At 46.6% G+C, this 20000-nt stretch overlaps 4 protein-coding genes across 4 annotated transcripts in view; 1 reads left to right on the forward strand and 3 right to left on the reverse strand.

Annotated features, from left to right (window-relative positions):
• gtpbp1l (GTP binding protein 1, like) overlaps positions 1 to 9558 on the reverse strand; it is a 16537-nt gene extending 6979 nt beyond the window's left edge. Inside the window, exons 1-7 of the mRNA XM_080524570.1 lie at positions 9520 to 9558; positions 8961 to 9159; positions 5252 to 5363; positions 3786 to 3966; positions 3388 to 3571; positions 2924 to 3088; positions 739 to 862 (exon numbers count right to left, since the gene is read on the reverse strand). Of these exons, the coding sequence (XP_080380696.1) occupies positions 739 to 862; positions 2924 to 3088; positions 3388 to 3571; positions 3786 to 3966; positions 5252 to 5363; positions 8961 to 9149 (955 nt within the window). The 5' untranslated portion in view covers positions 9150 to 9159; positions 9520 to 9558. The remainder of the gene's footprint in view (positions 1 to 738; positions 863 to 2923; positions 3089 to 3387; positions 3572 to 3785; positions 3967 to 5251; positions 5364 to 8960; positions 9160 to 9519) is intronic.
• A 494-nt stretch (positions 9559 to 10052) lies between these two features.
• Positions 10053 to 13999, forward strand: lgals2b (lectin, galactoside-binding, soluble, 2b). Its single transcript, XM_080524894.1, has 4 exons — positions 10053 to 10120; positions 12205 to 12278; positions 12662 to 12821; positions 13406 to 13999. The coding sequence occupies exons 1-4, from the start codon at positions 10118 to 10120 to the stop codon at positions 13550 to 13552; spliced, it is 384 nt and encodes a 127-aa protein (XP_080381020.1). The 5' UTR covers positions 10053 to 10117; the 3' UTR covers positions 13553 to 13999.
• Positions 14000 to 15550: 1551 nt separating this feature from the next.
• uts2r4 (urotensin-2 receptor 4) lies at positions 15551 to 16588 on the reverse strand (the record flags this gene model as incomplete). Its single annotated transcript, XM_080522777.1, has 1 exon — positions 15551 to 16588. One exon carries the CDS (start codon positions 16586 to 16588, stop codon positions 15551 to 15553), a length of 1038 nt encoding a protein of 345 aa, XP_080378903.1.
• A 2835-nt stretch (positions 16589 to 19423) lies between these two features.
• Positions 19424 to 20000, reverse strand: part of LOC308149664 (arf-GAP with dual PH domain-containing protein 1) — a gene marked incomplete at both ends in the record, with an annotated part of 12074 nt that continues 11497 nt past the window's right edge. Inside the window, 2 exons of the mRNA XM_080522555.1 lie at positions 19424 to 19452; positions 19762 to 19993. Coding sequence (XP_080378681.1) covers positions 19424 to 19452; positions 19762 to 19993 — 261 coding nt within the window. The remainder of the gene's footprint in view (positions 19453 to 19761; positions 19994 to 20000) is intronic.

The following is a 20000-nucleotide window of genomic DNA, read 5'->3' on the forward strand; positions in this document are numbered from 1 at the left end:
CGAGAACACAGTCCGTCAGTTCTGGGTGTAAAGTGCAATAGAGCGCTAGAGTGCATCTGGACGGAAATGCAGGGCAGCACTGTTGTTGTTTTCTGGGTTCACTCTGGGCACGCACACACACACGCACGCACAGAAGAGAACACACTTCTAAAAAAAAAAAAACAGCACTTTTACAACTCTCATGCATTACACAAAGACACATTCTACGGACAAAACGAATAACATTTAAAACAATTAAAAAACTTTTAGAGTGGCATATTCCTTTACTCCTTTGGAGGGGAATAATATTGGAATGGAATAATGCATTGTTGCATTATTGGATGGGAGAGAATGCCAGCCAGTTAGACCACGAGGCTTGGTAAGCCTCAAGTAAGTAAATAATACAGCCAGCACTCTCAAACCCCAAAATAGATGAGGATTTAATGCATAATCAGCAGAGTTAATAATGCTTGGCTGTATTATCTACTCCTTGGATCGACCTTGGGCGATACAGCACCCAAAGACTCTTTAATCAAAACAGAACTCTATAAACTAACTAACTATGGGCCGGTTTCACAGACAAGGCTTAAGCCTAGTCCTGGACTAAAAAGCATCTTCAATGGAGATTTTACATTGAAAGTGTGATTTAGTCCAGGACTAGGCTTAAGCCTTGTCTGTGAAACCGGCCCTAGATATATTATTTATCTATTTATTTAGAGTGGAGCACGTTGTTTCCCTTATTGCTCGGCGGCCCCTCACCTTGGAGGATGTTGGCTGGACACATGTCTATCTTGGTGACCACCACGAACACAGGCACGTTGAGGGCCAGGGCCAGGCCCAGGTGCTCCTTAGTCATCCCTACGATACCTGCGTTACTGCCCACCTGGAGGAGGGGGGGGGGGGGGGAGAGGGAAGAGAGTGTGTGGTTATGTACCAGGCATACTGATGTCAATTCTACACACATCGGCCGCACACAATCTGCAACGGTTACGAAGAGAAGAGCAAATAAGCAAATACAGCTTCAAGATTAAAAAAAACAAAAAGTCACACTCACACTCACACACACACACACACACACACACACACACACCCACCCACTAAGGCTGCCACGATTAGTCGACTAGTCACGACGACGTCGACTACCAAAATCGTCGCCGACATATTTGGTAATCGCCGTAGTCGCATGTTTTTTTGGAGCTGAAATAAGCTTTTTTTTTTTTTTTTTTGCCTAGCACCAGGGGAGCCCCCCCTCCCAAATTTCGTTGTTTGGTACCTGTACTATATCAATGACAATAAAGACCATTCATTTCATTCGATAAGCATTCGTTTTTCTTCCCTGAAGCTGCCACTGGCTAGCGTCTCCCAGTGTCTTTGATGTACATGCGCAGTGTCGGTCATCCGGGGCACACGTGACTTCCCCGGAAAAACAAACAGAGAAATGTCTTCCTGTCCTCGTACCTCTAAAGCAGGGGTGCTCATTACGTCGATCGCGATCGACCGGTCGCGGTAGTGTGGTGTAGATCACACGGCATTGAAAAAAAAAAAAAGAAAAAAGTAAAAAAAAAAAACATTTTAATCTTTTTTTGGGAAAAGTAGCCGGGGACGCCTCCCGTCTGGACCACACAGGAGAGGGCATCACTCAGCCCCGCGCCGCCTCACAACACACACACACACACACACACACACACACACACACACACACACACACACACAGACAAGCACACACACACACACACACACACACACACAGACAGACAGACAGACACAAGCACACACACATGCACACACAGACAGACAGACACACACACACACACACACACACACACACACACAGACAGACAGACAGACAGACAGACACACACAGACACACACACACACACACACTCCGCCGCCCGGAGACGTCGATGGCACCTGGCTTGGCACTGGCCAGTCTGGTGTAAACCACTCAGAGCTCCTGAGTTAAAGTTAATGTTAATGGACTACCAGTGTGAATATTTGTTATATAGTTTAATAAATCTCTTCTTTGATTTTGAAACAGTGTAGCGTGGCCTTAATTTGTTATTATTACAGTACATTTCTGTGTTCGCAGCAATGGCAATATGTTTTATTTGGTTGGTAGATCTTGTTGAGCTGGTAATTTGAAAAGTAGCTCACAAGCCTAAAAAGTGTGAACACCCCTGCTCTAAAGTGTGGGAGCATTTCAACCACAACGTTGAAAAAAAGAATATAAAATGTAAAATTTGCAAAGCTGAACTCGCTTATCATGGCAGCACGTCTATGATGCGCGAGCATCTAAAAAGGAAGCACGTTGTGGCAGATGACGAGGCAGACGATGGCTCGTCTCGGTAAGCTAGTTAGCTTGTTATTGGCTAACGATATCGTTACGTTAAAAGCCTTCTTACATTATTTTACGTTGTCATCAAAGCGATACTTATCAAATAGCTAAAAATGTTGTCTTAACGTTACAGTGCTAAGAAGGCGCGTTCTACTATGAGATGAGTAATGCAAAGCAAAACTTTTATTATAAGTATTTATTTTTGTTTTTGTATTCTTTTGGTTGCCTAGTGCCTAGCCTACCTCATTTTACTCAGCAGTTTGCACCCTCTACTACTCTTTACATTACATTACATGCAAGTGATGCCAGAAATAAATCTGCAAAGTTCATTAAAATATCTATTTTTGAGTGAACAATCATTTTAATTGTCTTTATTTTTAGTTAGCAGATGCCTACAACAACAACTAACAACTTCAAGCTAAATTTAGAAGCTGATTTAGAAGATGATAGCTAAATAAGAGCGATTGAGTAATTGTGCGATAAGCTGTAATTTATGATCCGATTAGTCGACTAATCGTTAAAATAATCGGTGACTAGTCGACTATGAAAATAATCGTTTGTGGCAGCCCTAACACCCACACACACACACACACACACACACACACACACCATGAGCATGCAGAAGTCTGGTAGGTGTCCCGTCATTCCGAACACGGTGGTCTTCAGGTACTTCTCGTGGCCAGCCAGGTCTATGAAGGTGATGACTTTAGAAGACTTCTCACAGATCTTAGTCCAGTCCAGACTGCCCCCGTGGCTATCGGGCTTGTTTACCACCTGGGAGAGAGAGGTTGACATGGGTCAGAGAGAGGACACAAACACACACACACACACACAAAATAAGGATATCCCCTCCCCTGCTTCCCGCTTTGCTCTTTGATGAGGAACTGAATTTAGAAATAAGTAAACATTTTCAGTTTCACACTGAAGTGAAAATCGCTACTGTTTCTCCCAAAAAAGTAAGAACAATTTTGGCAAAGGGACAATAAAAAAAACAATACACTTCAGTAGTACCTCAAATAACTTATTCTTCCTCCCTCCCTCCCTCGCTCCCACTCTCCCCCCCTCGCCCTCACATGTCCCTCCTGGTCGAAGCCCAGGATGTCGTTGCCCACGCTGCTGGTCCTGCCACTCTCCATCTCGTGTTTGTGTCTGAAGAGCTTCTGGCGGGCGAAGCCGCGGCCGTTGTCCAGCTCCCCGTGGGTCAGCACGCCCAGCAGGGTGCTCTTCCCCGCGTCCACGTTACCCACCACCGCCACCCTGGGAGAGAGAGGGGGAGGGGGGGGGGAGAAAGAGAGGGGAGGGGGGGGGGGAGAGGGAAAGAGTATAGACGTTAGCGGTATGTTAGATAAGTGAAAAACAAACAAACACTCAGCGAACAACCTTTGGACAGTTGATTGTTTCACACAGCTGTACCTATGTATCTCTCTCTCTCTCCCCCCCTCCCTCCCTCCCTCCCTCCCTCCCTCCTCACCTGACTTCCAGGAAGTCCTCCTCGCCCACGCTGCGGCGTATGAGGTAGTCCCGTACCCGCCCCCCCGCGTCGTTGCGCTCCCTCAGCAGGATGAGGTCGGCCACTATCTGCTCACACAGGGACTGGACCGTGGCCACCGACGCCTCCATGTCCTTCTCGTCCAGACCGTTGTCCCCGCCGTCTGGGTTGGGACGTCCAAGGATCTTTTTTTTAGTTCAGTTTGGTTTATTTGACCGTTTTAATAGCATGCAACACATTATGACAAAGACCGACATGTGCTGGTCCGTGAATAAGATCATCAGGGATATGACACATGAAGTCCGTGGTTTGTTTCCATTGTGCCCCCCCGCCCCCCCCCCATTGTGCCCCCCAGCCGTTCCATTGGTCAGAGAGGGAGGGGGAGGGGGGCGGTAGAGAGGTCAGCGTCCACACACAGAGTAAGGAGAGGGGGAGGGGGTGGGAGGGGAAGACAGAGGGACAAGGAGAGAGGTGTGGATGGGAAGAGATATAGGGAGGAGGAGGAGGAGGCGTAGAAAGAAAGAGGGGGAGGGGGGGGGGAAGAGAGAGAGGGGGGGGGAAGAGAGATAGACCGAGAGAGGGAATAGATGGGCGAGGGGAGCAAAAGGAAGCCACGTACTGTGACCACAGTGAATGAGGTACGCCCATGTCTGTGGCTTTGATTTAGAAAGCCCTTCATTTAACCCTTCTCGTAGCATAACTCAACATTTACAAGACAGTTTAATGTTTAGTTAACTTGGGTGGATACATAAGACAGGACCATATGACACAGAATAAAGCTAGAAGACTATGGAGGCTTGTTGAATGGCAAACTGACTATTTCTCAGTCATAATTCAAGATTGCCAGTTACCTTTCATCCACTCAAATAAAATAAGAAAGAAATCAAATAATCTTAGTTCAACGAATGAAGCTGGATTTTTCAAGACATGGTTCAAAGAGTATAGGGACAAGTCCGCGGTGGTCATTTCAGTTTCAGCTTCCCCGACTTGCTTTAGTGTCGCCCCCCGTAGAAAAGCGAAACCTAACACACCACCAACACACCAAATCACATGAGCACCTGTCACAGACAGGGCCACGGAGAGGGTGTCTGATAACGTAGCGCCGCTACAGCAGAGCTAGGGCCAAACAGAAGCCCCTTTCAAACATGCCCTTTTACCTCAAGAGGTCACAAGGTCAGACATGTTGCTGTGGTCGGCAGAAAATAGCTGTAGACGGCAACAAAGCCCTTGGGGGAAAGTTCAGGGCATGTATGGACATGTAGGTGTGTTGACACACTAGGGGACAGTTGACAGCCTTTATTCTGACCCATTGTTGAAAAAGTGTGCCTTCTCTATCCACATAAGGCTCTTATTCCATTTGAGGACATGGCTTTGTGCACATGGCTTTGTGTTATATGAATATACAGGCAGAGGTGGGGTTGTGGTATTGAGTTGGTATATGTTCCTACCTGAGCCCGATCCCACCACATAGATGGTCTCCCCGCAACCTTCATCCATCCTTTCCCTGAGATGCCGTAGTAACGAGTCGTACTGCTCTCCTGTTGGACTGACCAGAGCCAGCTGTTAGGAGGGGGAGAGAGAGAGGGGGGGAGGGGGAGAGAGAGAGAGAAAAAGCAGTTAGAAGACCAGAAATAACATTACTCAACAAAATCAACTAAATAATGTGGAACATGTTAGATAAATAATTTACAACAAATACAACATTCAAATACAACAACGACAAATGTTTCTGCAATACAAACTGCCATAGGAGTTGCTTAAGTAATTTATAACAATAGAATTGCTGAAGTGAAAGTAATTTAGAACAATAGATTTGCATTGTGTGGTCCTATGAAGGTCAGGGCAATGTAACAACAAAGACATGCATTTACATTACATTATTGGCATTTAGCAGATGCCTTTATCCAAAGCGACTTACATTTTTCTAAGTAAGTGAATCATCTATCCATCAGTCATCATAAGAAAAATAAATCTATGCTAAGACCAGGAGCCATTGGCTATGCTAGATGTTTTTTATTATTAATTTATTTACAGTAGAGAAACCATACAGGGGGGTAGTGGGGAGTAGAGGTCTTTAGGAAGGACAGTTAAAATGTAGCCTGAAGAGATAGGTCTTCAATTGATGGCGGAAGACAGGTAGTGACTCTGCAGTCCTGACAGCAGTGGGCAGCTCGTTCCACCAGCGGGGAGCCAGGACAGGTAAAAGCTGTGCAGTGTTTCCCCTAGGTTTGCTGCCTTGGGGGGGTGGCATGGACCGTGGCATGGACCCCCCCCCCCAGGGGGTAAGACCCTGCGACATACCAGCGTCATGTCCAGGGGGTGTACTAACTTGTACATTAAGCCGCCTCACGCTACGGAAACAGGAGATAGGCTCCTTCCCTATGGGCCATTAGGCTCCAGAACCATCGGTTCTCAAATCTACTTACTTATGTGGTCTTGACTACCTGTCCACTTTCTCACCTGGTTCTTGCGCTCTCTCTCTCTGGTGTGCCGAGCCGACACCATCCTGCTCTCTCTCCTTCTCTCCCTCCCTATCCTCCTCTCTCCCTATTTTGCTGTCAACCAAAAGGCAAACATAACAACCAGAGTATTTATAATCTAATAAGAGGTATACATTGATCCATATCAATTTATAACATAATTATAATTGAATTTTGGATTGCTGTGGGCAATGCAGTCAGATAATGTCATTTTGACATTACTCTCTCACCTGGAAAAAAAACCATGTCCAACTATAAAAAACGGACATTTCAAATGCTTCAATCCACTGTCCATGTACTGTAAATATGCCATTATGGTATTACCATGAAGCCCAACTCTAGCAGAATAAGAAAGATTGTATATCTAATTTAAGTAAAATAATAAAGTGCATCCAGTTAGCTCTTTAGCTGGCATGTGTGCAAGCAGACTAGCTCATTTAATCACCTCGGAGCTAGCTAGCTTGCTAGTTCTTTGACACTATTTACACAATGGAATTAGTCATTGTCAAGTGTCAGTCAGACACTTTCTAATCACAATAATAACAACCAATTTTAACCAACTTTCTCTGTCAGAACACTCAGCAATTATATTTGCTAGCGTTTCAACTTGCTTACTTTCTATCTCACCCGGCAAAAACTCTCTCGCGTCGCGCGCACAATGTTGTATTATTCTCCAGCGCGGCACAGTGCGAAGCGAAGTGTGGAGATAGGTTTGACTATGCGAGACTACTGGCGGACTAATGTTACCAACGAGCCTATGGGCTTGCCACTTGCCAGATTCGGGTTGGGTGCGTTTAAAAAATGTGGATATTTTAGCTTGTCAGATGTTTGAAGTTTATGTCCGTAATAATTCCTCTTTCTTGGGGGGGCGGGTGGTTCCGTTGGGGGGGCGGGCGGTTCCGTTGGGGGGGCGGGGGGTTCCGTTGGGGGGGCGGGGGGTTCCGTTGGGGGGGCGGGTGGTTCCGTTGGGGGGGCGGGTGGTTCCGTTGGGGGGGCGGGTGGTTCCGTTGGGGGGGCGGGTGGTTCCGTTGGGGGGGCGGGGGGTTCCGTTGGGGGGGCGGGGGGTTCCGTTGGGGGGGCGGGTGGTTCCGTTGGGGGGGCGGGGGGTTCCGTTGGGGGGGCGGGGGGTTCCGTTGGGGGGGCGGGGGGTTCCGTTAGCAGTGGTAGGGGAAACACTGCTGTGACAGAGTAGGACAACGGCTGCATCCATGTAGAGCTGGCGGCGCCAGGAGGCCAGCCAAGGTAGTAGAGCTGAGTGATCGGGCAGGGGTTTGGGGGTTGACCACTGCTTGCAAGTAGGGAGGGGCTGTTCCTGAGGTGGGAGATCACAAGTGTCTGGACCAAGAGTTGTGCAGCTTGTCTCGTGAGGAACGGACGTATTCTTCTGATGTTGTAGAGGAAGAATCTACAGGAGCGTAGTGTTGCTGTGAAGCTCGCCGCACAGGATAAGTGGTTGTCAAGGAACACCCCACGATTCTTGGCTGTCTGGGAGGAGGTCGGAGAAGTTTTGGAGAGGGCAGGCTTTCCCAGGGAGGAAGAGCAGCTCAGTCTTGTTAAGGTTGAGCTTGAGGTGGTGGGGGGGGGGGGGGGCACTTTCGTCACCTGGTAAGTGATCAGCCTGGTGGGATGCAAACCAGAAGAGTGCACAGCCAGAGATGACCAGTTCTGAAAGGGTGGAGAGAAGGTTCGGGTGGTTTACTGTGTCGAATGTAGCAGACAGGTCCAGAAGAATGAGAACAGATGACAGGAAGGAACCTCTGGCAGAGTGGAGGGTCTCCGTGACAGCCACGACAGCAGTCAGTAGAGTGCCCAGCTTTAAAGCTGAATTGGTGAGGGTCAATGAGGTTGTTCTGAAGGAGCTAGTGAGACAGTTGGTTAGAGACAGCACGTTCAAGGGTTTTAGGTAAGAGGGAGAGAAGGGATACTGGTCTGTAGTTATGGACAGAAGACGGGTCAAGAGTTGGTTTCTTGAGAAGAGGATTGACTCTGGCTGTCTTAAAGGCAGCTGGGGCAGATCCTGTGTGGACAGAGAGGAATTGATTATGGTGCTAAGGAACGGAAGGAGGACTTTGGAAATGGATTGGAGAAAGGGGGGAGGGAATAGGATAGGATTGAGGGGGCAGGTGGTTGCCCGCTTGGATGTGACCAGTTTTTGAATATCATCAGGGGAGAGGGGGGAGGAAAGAGCTGACTACCAACAACAACAACAACACTGATTTGAAATAAGATGAAATTAATTTACTCAGGTTAGAGACAGGCTTAACCACTCAACTCCAAACAAATTGCTGACTTGATCAAAACAAATGCAAATCATTTCTAACGTTTCTATCTTAATGAATGATTCATTACAAAAAGCAGCTAAATCCAAGATACTGTACATTCAAACAAGTGTGACAATCGTAAATGATTTCCATAAATAACCATAACTGATCAAATCCTTATGTGTGTGTGTAGTGTGGTGGACTGCCAACTGGCCACAGTATGGCGACATACGTGTCATTCATTTAATGTTTTGGTCCAACACAAAATGTAACGTGTCCCACGCGTAAAATAATAATGTACACAATTAGCCAAAATCCCAGAATTGCAAACAAAAAATTAACATGATTACTGTTGACTGTGTGTTATATTTGTGCTGTGCAACTTAACTGTGGTGACAGTGAGAGCTGGGGCCTACCTTGCTAGTGAAGTCTAAATGAGCCTCGGACTCGCCGTTAGCGTCCTCCCCGTCCTCGTAGCACTCGGCGCCGGGCATGTCCTCCCCATATCCCCGCTCAGGTGCAAACATGCAAGCGGGTACTACAGATTCTGTCGAGGGTATTGCACTCGGACTTAGTCCTGGCTCTGTCGCCGCTAACGACGCCATTTCCACAAACCTTCAGGGAAAAACAAGTCATTCAAATATAAACACAACCAGGCTGGATAAAACCCTTGCTGGTAGCTAATGTCTCCACGTCGCAACGCTTAGCCACTGTAAACCTGTCCGTCTGTCAGGACGTGGGAGAGCCTCGCCGAGCCTCGCCGAGCTAACACACACTAGCCACTACTGCTAACTCTGCTAGCATAACATAGCTAGCTGTTATTGGCTAGCTATGTTATTGTTATTTTATGTTGCATTGCATGCCTGCAGGATACCGCTTTACAGCTAACTGAACATCAGTTCATGTATTTTCTACTTCGTCATTTGGATTTTGTTTGCAATCTTATTCAAATGTAAGAATTCTAAGTCAACATACCAGAAGGTGTCGTGTACATGCAAGGTTGTAGATGGTTGTATTTGCATAGGTCACGCCCCATAATAGAAGAACGAAGTGGGATTGGCTAAGGAGTTCCGAGGCTCCAGTCATGGAATATTGAATACTGTCATGTGGATATTGACAGGTGGAATATCTCATTTGAAGCAATACCACTTTAACGTGATATAATTAAAATACATACTTAATATATCTATGTACAGCGTCCCCACATAATCCCCCAAAGATAACTGGATAGATGCAATATGGTAATTGCTCCACTTTACCTTCTGATAGGCTTGGTGGAATGTTTGCATGTATATGTATCATATTGACCATATTGCTTCAGTACCCTCAGATTTAAAGGCAGACCAACGGCTAGGGATTGAAATAAATCATTTAGCAGTTAATGAAAAGAGAGTGGGTAAGGGGGCGGGTCTAACTCTTGATCCTGATTGGTCACAGTTTCTGCATCTAATTTTCTAATTGGTTGGTGGAAAGGTAAATTCTGCCCCTTGCGTTCCACTTGACACTACATAATAAAGCAGTTCATTGTTTGGAGGGTTTTCTGCTGAGAGATCCCAGAGAGAAGATAGGCAAGATGGTAAGTATGATTTAACACAATCCACTCAGAAGTAGAATACTTCCTCAATCTCCCGCGCTTTCAAATCGTGTATTGCATGTCTGATCAAGTTGCAATATACTGTATAAAGTAACTAGACAAGAGGTAGCTGGGAGGTCCAGGTGCGACGAATTAGATGAGTGTCACCTTGATATAGGCTAGTATTTAATCCGTTATGTCAATACACACAACTAGAGATGTCAGATTTGTTGTAGAAGTTTGTTGTTATTGCAATAATCTCAATCTCACAACTAGAGATGTCAGATTTGTTGTAGATGTTTGTTTTTATTGCAATAATCTCTAAACTAAACCATAGTTTTTTTCAACTGACTGTACATTTATTTGTTTTAAAGGTTTTGTCAATCCCATCTTTTTAAAAGTGCACTTTTGATGTGAAAATGTGACATGTCACAACATGTGAATTAGTATGAGGTGGACTTTAGCCTACTGTAGGCTATATTCCTTGTCATAAAACATCAATACCTAGGCTACTGTTTAGGTGGCTAACCACAGAGTTTCTATTTAAATTGTTAAACAAAATCAAGTCATGTAAAATGTGTGTTGCTATGAACATGAACAAATCATAAGATATCTTTGTGACAGTCATCTCTTTTTTGTCACGGGTTATACGGTAATGGCAGTCCTAAAACTCTTTGGAATGATTCATGTTGGTCAATGATGAACCACATATTGATCTGAGATAGGCTATATAGCAGGATATGGTTATTGGAACAGTGTACAAGGGTGTGTCTCAGGTGTAGGGTCCACTACAGGGCCATCCCTTGTTTGACTAACACAGACACTGGCTGATAAAAGGGAGATTTGGAATTCACACAAATGGAATTTACCCGATCATTGATGAAACTCGATCAATGTTGTTTGAAGAGAGGTACTGAGTGATAGACGACAGTATTTCAGTATTTCTACATATTGTGTTGGGGATTTCTTAAAGTTCACCACAACTTCCTTTGTAGATAATAGTCTAGTTGACACATCCTGTGAGGAAGTCCGCATGGGTGTTTATTCAGGGTTTTACTGTCCTTTTACTGTCCTTTCGTTTGGTGGTCACACAACATGAGAATGTTCCTGATGCTGTGGTTTTATGACCTTGGTTACAACGTTTCAGTGGTTGATGATTAACACTAAAAACCCATTACCACCAGACTATAAAATTTGCCTCTAATGAGTCACATGCCCTATTGGACATTGACAACTGTCAATAGTTGTAGCGGGTGATTCTAAAACAAAATATTTAAATAAACAATAGGCAGAAACCACCCGTCACTTCCCTGCCATCAGAACGATCATGCCCACTTTTGGGTGAAATCGAGTGAGGAAAAGTGCCGGTCGGTGCCATATTGGAAAAACCAGTGTCACCATGCCTAAAAGTTGCTTTGTCGTCTTTTGCACATCAAACAAAAAACAATTCCCACTTAACGATTTTTTTTACTTCGCCAAAGAGTGAAGGACAGTAAAAGAAGAGATCTGTGGCTTCAGGCCATCCGCAGAGAGGATGAAAGTGGTGAACCGTGGGAACCTGACACTGGTTGCTGACACCAACAGGCAGTTCTCCAGTAGCAGACAACATTTCACGGAACTGTTGTTGAAGTTCTTCTTTTGCTTTCAGTTCTGCCCTCCACTTTTTTCTGACTCCCCTCTTTCTTTTTGCTTTATCTGTGTAGAACTAAATGTCCTTCACCGTGTCTGCCTCCCCTTAATGTCCTTCACCATGTCTGCCTCAACCTCGAAATAGAATACAGTGACTTACTTTTTCAGCATTTATTTTCTTCTGAAATGATGTGATATGTGGCATTGTGATTAATACTGTCAATGTTATGCGCTCAGCTTACCCTGCCATACAATCACAATGAGCCGATTGAACCTCTCCAGTCCTCTTAGCAGCAACCCAAGTGTTGTGGGATCCACCCAGTCACTGGTGAAGAACTTATGTGCTTCCAGGGATTTGTAGTGAGGGAGAGAAACATTAGTATTCATCCATCCATCCATCTACTCCAATCATTCATAATGATTCTGATTAAATGTCCCTTGTGGTCTTCTTTTCCTAGAGCTGTAAAGTGGAGAACATGTCCTTCAAGGAGGGAAAGGAGATGAAGATGACTGTGAAGGTGAAGGATTCAAGGTAAGTCATCCTTTAGTCTCTTTCTACTGCCATGCAGAACAGGAAGTCATGTTCCACATGTACAGACCAGTAACCTTGCAAGACTAGTACTCATCCCTGGGTCCTCCAAAACAGCGTTCTCCTCCAAGCTTGGCTTAGACAAGGAGGGGCCAAGTAACTGTTGGTTTCAGATGAATTGGTTGGTGTTTGCGCCCCTTTGATATAGAACTTCAATGGCCTACAGAGGAATCAGGGGGAAAACACCTAGTCATGTTCCACATGTACGCAGTTGACCTGGTTTCATTTCCACCACAAAGGAGAACTTATTTTATGATAACGTTAGCTACATCTTTATCGCCCTTCCTCTTTCCATTGACCCCTATCTCTCCTTCTGTCATCCCCAGATTCGCCATCAACATCGGACATGATGAGGATAACATTGCCCTGCACTTCAACCCTCGTTTTGACGAGGGTCAGATCGTGTGCAACTCAAAGTGCGATGGGGGATGGGGAAGCGAGCATCGCGAGGACCAGGTCCCCTTCCAGACCGATGAGGAGAACAAGGTGAGCGGCGAGAAACGCACCTCATGCAGTGTGTATAGTCACTGGATTGAATTGAATAGAAACGGACATACGAGATAACTTCACATTTATGTATACTTACACCGTTGTAGTAAGAATATCTGAATATATTCGAATACAAAGTCACCCTCAAGAATATTTCACCTTTCTTATGCTTCACTCGCTTTTTAACCATAGTACATATTTAGAGGAAGCAAGTTGTTGTTATTGTAGCGTCTCTCGCTCTCCTTAAAAGTTGAGAATACCGTGACCAGTGGCTATTTGCCCTATGTAGCTGTTCAGTCTGCTGGCCCTCAGATCAAACGTTTAAACTGCCGATCATGAGCTCACCTACCATAATAATGGGGAATAACATGCATAACAGATTTTTTCTCACACACAATGTCTCACCACAGACTACCATTCAGATCGATAACAGAGAAGTAGAGAATCTCAGCCTCACACAAGCTTCATACGTTGTCCTACATACTGTTTGAAGACACATCCATGGCTGTTGAATGGGGCTATAAAGATCCTCTCTCTCTCTCTCTCTCTCTCTCTCTCTCTCTCTCTCCCCCTCCATCCAGGTGGTCATCAACTTCACCACGGACCAGTTCTACATCAAGCTCCCCGACGGCACCATGATGGACTTTCCCAATCGCCTTGGCAGTGACAAGTACAAGCACATCTCAGTGACCGGAGAGGCAAGGATGATCAGCCTCAAGATCAAGTAGAGACTGACCTGACCCCCCTGACTCGGAAGAGGAAGGGACCTGATTGTGTGGTGTTTACCTAGTCTGGGTCGGGTTCAGGAGGGTTCCATGCAACTTGCAGAGATGATATGATCCCTTGTCCTTCACAACAGATTACTATATAAATGACTAATGATCAAAACTATTTTATACCATCACAGAGCTCTTATTTTGTAGTAAGGGGGAAGAGTCCCTAGGGGGTGCCACTGTAGTGCTAGTCAGAACACATTTATACCTGAGTCTTGTGGAAGCCATTCCCAAAGAGGTATTTTAATAAAACCACTGTAAAAGCAATAGTTGTTTTGGTCTTTGGAGCATAACATTGATGTGCCATTTTTGTATAATAGCCATAAAACAATGATTGTTAATGATTGTCACTGTTAATGATCGTAACTGTATATGTTTATCATATAATCTTTCGCTGATCTCTCTCTCTCTCTCTCTCTTTCTCACACACACACACACACACACACGCACGCATGCACACACACACACACACACACACACACACACACACACACACACACACATTTCCCCCTCTCTCATTCTGCTATAACGGTCTGTCATTATGGCATCATCAGAGGTGAGGCATCACTGTTTTTATGAGACTGGCATATGGATGTTCTCTACATGAGTCCACTGTGGCTCTTCCCAAATCTGTCATTGAATGACCTAACTCTAACAGTGTAAACCTGCCTGTCAGTGGTTCCACATTTCACCCCAGGCCACCATTCACTGTTTGTCTGTGAACCTATGCTTGCCCAAGTCCTTACCACAGCATCGCTAGTTGCGACTGCATCTGGAGTCTACAGATGCGTCCTTGGGTCTGAGAAAAGCGCTATATAAATCTAAGATATTATTATTATTACAGTGCAGTAGATCTTTAGATGGCAGGTCAGGTCATTTATCAGAGCTATAGCAGCAGAACAGTCAGGAGGCCTGTTTGGTTTTGATTAGATCACAGCGGTTTAGTACGTTTCGATTTGATCTTCAATTACTCAGAGCTTTGGTTCTGATTCGACCGGCTGACTGTAACTGGTTTACTGACTAGGAACTCAGCTGTCGTTCTCTTATCATTTTAGGTCAAAATTCATGTTCCTTGTCAAATTGATCAGTAAGTACTATTCTTAGAGTCTGTTCTCTGTGGTTCTGCGAGTCCAGGTCCAATACGTACGTGTGTTGGGCTTGGTACGGTGAATGACTGAACAGGGAGGGGCCACATTCCTGTGGGACAATTTGCAGGACAACACGAAAAGAATCGTGGCCCGTGGCTGTGGAATGTTGCAGGCTTGGACCACATTCCCTGTAAAAGGGGAAGGGGGCCAGGTAGAGGGGGCGTGTGTGGGGAGGTGGGGTGGTCAGAGGGGTTCATCACAGACATGCGTAGTCACAGGAAATTAGCATGCAGCCGCCAATGAGGAACACAAGTGCTTACACTTTCTGATAGATCTCAGTGACTTCCTTACTTCTGCGTCTTCATTACAAACTGTATCACCACTCACTTGACAGCAACCAATAGATGGCAATGTTGCGCAGATTTAACCCAAAATCGAATTCAATATTTCCCATTGCAACGTCATACAAGGAGAATCAGCCACTGATAAGATCTAGACGCATTTTAGCAATAATATTTTTTATAAACAATATCACAGAGATAAAAATGCAGACAGGCTGGTTAGATGAAACAGTGAATGTACAGTAAGTGAAATTCCAGGCCAAATACCGCCTGTCAAGCTGTCAAGATAGAAACCGGTGAGTTAAGGACAAGACAAACAGGTGAACTTTGGCTCACTCTAGTCGGAATTGCACTTGTGCCATTGTTTGCCAGGCATTGCTGCTTCACCCATGTGAAGCACTTTCTGAGCCAAAAACCGAAAAAAACAAAACAAGCTCCCTGTCTCTGATACAGAGTCAACAATGATGTCCCTTACATTAATGTTCCCTTGTGTATGCCATCAGATGAAGAATAGTGCTTCCCCTCTATAGTTCCTGCATGGGCATGGCTCCTATTGAACCCGGGTCACCTCGACTCGACCCCGTCGCCGTCGACTGACTCTTCTGGGCCAGGTAGTCCTTGTAGTTCCGGGTCAGGAGAGTGTAGAGCAGCGGGTTTATACAACTGTTCCCGTACGTTAGACACGTGACGAAGAAGTTCACGTAATTGTGCGTGGCTTGAGACAGACCCCTGAGGGACTCCGGAGAGAACATTTTCGCTAGCTGCCACCCCCAGAAAGGCAGGAAACAGGCCCAGTAGGCCACCACGATGCTGAAGATCATGGACACCACCTTCTGCCTGAGGCCTTTCCTCCGGGCCGAGCGACTGCTGCCCCCGAGGCTAGCCTGGGCGGTCCAGTAGCGTCGCGCTAGCCCGGCGTACAGCCCCACGATCACCAGCCCCGGCACCAGGACGCTGGTGAGGAAGAGCACCGTCAGGTAGGCCTTGAAGGCGTCCGGCGTCCAGGTGGGGAAGCAGATGCGCTTCACCAGGCCGGCGGCGTTGGGCTTCCCCTCCCTCAGGCGGATCATCACCATCATGGGCAGCGTGAGGACGAACGCCGCGGCCCAGATCGCGCCCGCCGCCAGCCTCCGTCCTCTGGCCGAGGAGCGGCGGGCCCTGAACGGCATGGCCACGGCGCGGTACCGCTCCAGGCTCATGGCGACCAGCACGAAGACGCTGGCGTGCATGGTCAGGAGGTCCAGGCTGAGGAGGACGCGGCAGCCGGCCTCGCCGAACAGCCAGTCGTGGGCGAAGTAGGTGCAGACGACGAAGGGGATGGTGGAGAGGTAGAGGATGTCGGCGAGCGCCAGGTTGAGGATGTAGACGTACATGGAGCCCATGCGGCGCAGAGCGGCCGAGCGCATGATGGCCAGGGTGTACAGGTTGCCCGCCAAGCCCAGGGCACACATCACAAGCAGGGTGGCGCCGAGGAGAGACGTCACCCACAGGCCGCCCCCTCCCCCTCCTCCTCCAGAGCCTTGGCCTGATTGTGGAAGGGTGACATTGGGAGTGTGGTTCATGCTAGGGCTGGAACAGAGGATACAAACAAAGGACAGTGTCCTACAAATACTTGGCTCAGTTCAAATTGGAATTAGTAGTAAAATAGTATCCAGCATGAAGAGTGTATGAACACAGTACGAATAGTGCTATATCAATGAAGATCATCATCGTTATTGGTCAGGATTCCAAACAGTTTTGGAATGAGGTTTCAAATCCGTATGTATTCCATGTGGCAGAGACAGAGGCTTAATGCAAGGCCAGAAATTACCCCCTCTCCACAGGCTTAGCACAGATAGACTGTATCAGAAACAACACAAATCCTTTGAGCTTTCCGAATCCTTAAAAGTAAATCCCCTAGGAGACGTGATGGCGAGGGTAGCGATGCTTGAAGCAGAACAACAACTCTGCTCTCGCCGCCCCCCCAGATCTGGGCCCAATAACCACACAAGGCTGCCTTAAGGCGCCAACCAACATGGCTGACACGTCCAGCGAGAGCGTCTCTTATCACGCGCCGCTTTTATTTCCACGCACGAGCCCCTCCGTGCTCCCATGATCCAGTTCTCCTCCAGGAGTTCGGAGGCCGACAGGTCGATCAGGCCGTTGAGCTAGAGCGGGTCTAACTGCGCCGGTGACCGTCTGTTGAGGTTTCAAGTGAGTGTGAAGCAGGTAGACAAGAAAGCTCAAGCTGTATTGAAAGGTGGGCATTTGTCTTGTGGTCTCCCCAGTGGTGGATGAGATGCTCCTCTGTCTTGACCCTGAACAGACGTCCGTTGTGTTCCTCTTGAGGGCGTACTGTTGTGTCTGTTTCCTTTGGGGTCCTTTAACAGCACTCCTCTCCTCTCCTCTCTTTCTCTCTTCTCTCTCTCTTTCTCCCTGCCCCTGCCCCCCCCCCCCCCTCTCTCTCTCTCTCTCTCTCTCTCTCTCTCTCTCTCAAGTAGGTGAGATGCAGCATGACTATAGATTTACGAGGTATTCACCCTGGCCCTGGGCCTGCTGGCTTTGAACACCAGGGTGCAGTTTTAAACACCCCTGGCCCGCTGGCACCCAAAATGTGTGTGTATGCACGTACACACGCGTAGACACACACACACACACACACACACACACACACACACACATTGGATACCCTCACTTACTCACACTTATATAGTACATTAGCACATTGATATCAATCTCACACATGAACTCAGTGGAGGTCAATTTAAAACGCTGGCCATATTAGGAATAGGATGGATAGCACATTTACAGTCATACTTTTATTAGAAACGATACAACCATATCATTTGTAAAAATGTCTTGATAACAACAACAAAAAACATAGCATGGAATGTACAATAAATGTTCAGTTGTAATACATATCAATACGATTTGATAACTCCAGGCGTAATAATATGTTTTAATTATTTATTTCAATTTAGAGGGTGAAAATTGTCAGACCGGACAAATTCTGTTAACTACCACAAGATGGCAGTATTGGAGCAACATTACTCATAATCATGAAACCGCCACCTGAGAGGAAAGGGGAGTTCTTTTTTTTGTTCTTTTGTTCTTTCTTTTTTAAACATTTTTGTTTTTAGATCTACAAATTCCCGGGTATGTCAGGATCGGGATCAGAAAGAGCATTTTTAATACATTGTTAAAACCGTTGCATAAAAACTGCATATTAAAAAAAGAAATTAACATGTTACATAGGAGAACACACATACTTACATAGATAATAGGATCATCGCTTAGTGTAGTGTAATTGGAGTGACAAAATGACAGTTAGTGTTTCAACAGCTATGAGTCCTTGAGTGGAACAACGACAACGACACCGAAACCAAACCCAGGCCTTTTGGAGACCTCCAGGATTGAGAGCTAATGACGTTGGGCCGAATCCCAAAAGTCTTCCCTTGATTCCTCACGTGGTGGGGTGCTAAATGGATAGCGCTAGCTCCGTAGAGGGGGCAGTAGAGGTCTTAGGAGACACAGTACAGGGGGGGGGCAGTAGAGGTCTTAGGAGACACAGTACAGGGGGGGCAGTAGAGGTCTTAGGAGACACAGTACAGGGGGGGCAGTAGAGGTCTTAGGAGACACAGTACAGGGGGGGGGCAGTAGAGGTCTTAGGAGACACAGTACAGGGGGGGGGCAGTAGAGGTCTTAGGAGACACAGTACAGGGGGGGGGCAGTAGAGGTCTTAGGAGACACAGTACAGGGGGGGGGGCAGTAGAGGTCTTAGGAGACACAGTACAGGGGGGGGGCAGTAGAGGTCTTAGGAGACACAGTACAGGGGGGGGGCAGTAGAGGTCTTAGGAGACACAGTACAGGGGGGGGGCAGTAGAGGTCTTAGGAGACACAGTACAGGGGGGGGGCAGTAGAGGTCTTAGGAGACACAGTACAGGGGGGGGGCAGTAGAGGTCTTAGGAGACACAGTACAGGGGGGGGCAGTAGAGGTCTTAGGAGGAGTCTTATGGTGGTCTAATAATGTTTTAATGGAGCCTATTGTAGTTGTGCTTCATCATTAGATTTAAACAAGTCATCCTTGCATGGTAGCTTGCTGCCATTGGTGTGTGAATATGTGTGTGTGAATGGATGAATGAAAGGCCATTGTAAAGCGCTTTGGAATAAGGCGCTATATAAGTCAGTCCATTTATGATTATTATGATGATCATTAGGCTGTTTTGGTGCGTGTACGTAGTGATGCGCGCGTGACGCTCGTGTACGTAGCGGGCGGCGTGCTCCAGAGTGCGTTTTGAAAAAGGAGGCGACCAAGGAGAGAAAATGTGAGGAATTGAGGACAGATTGTAGAGACTCAGCCTGTGGCGTCCATTACACAGAGAGGAGGGTTCCAGGAGACAGGCGGGTTCAGCAGCCCATCAGTGCTTGTGTTTGAAGAGCGCCTCCACTGTCAACACAAACATGCTCACGGTGAACAATGCTCACAGTTTCATGTCTGACTCAGCTCTTGAAGGAAGGCATACTAGCTGTTTCTAAGCAATTAGTTAACAGTAATAACGAAACAAACACATAAATACCAACCAACCAAACAACCAAATACTGTATTAAACGTGATAAACTCAGCTAGCAAGTCTATCTCTTATTGGCATACTCTTATGATGACATCTGGACAGCTGATGACAACAAACTATTTCATAGCGCTTATAACAGTTGTTAATGAACAGTTTATGAACAGTAATAACTAGGTTTCTCTTACTGGAATACTCCTGAGGTGACATCACGATCGCGATGACCTGATTGAAGTGTTTCAGCCAATCCTGCTGCTCGCTCTCCGTCTCGCAGGTGAACAGGAAGCTGCGCTCCGGCGTTACTATAGTGATGCCGTGCTGCCAGGACCCGTTGCAGTGTGTGCCGGCGGGCAGGCCGGGGCTGGCGCTGTAGCCGTGGTCCCTGTGGCCCAGGAAGGCCTCGCCCTTGGCGAAGGCATCCTAGTAA

Source organism: Nansenia antarctica (genome assembly GCF_963989245.1).
Source record: "Nansenia antarctica genome assembly, chromosome: 2".
Lineage (NCBI taxonomy): Eukaryota > Metazoa > Chordata > Actinopteri > Argentiniformes > Microstomatidae > Nansenia > Nansenia antarctica.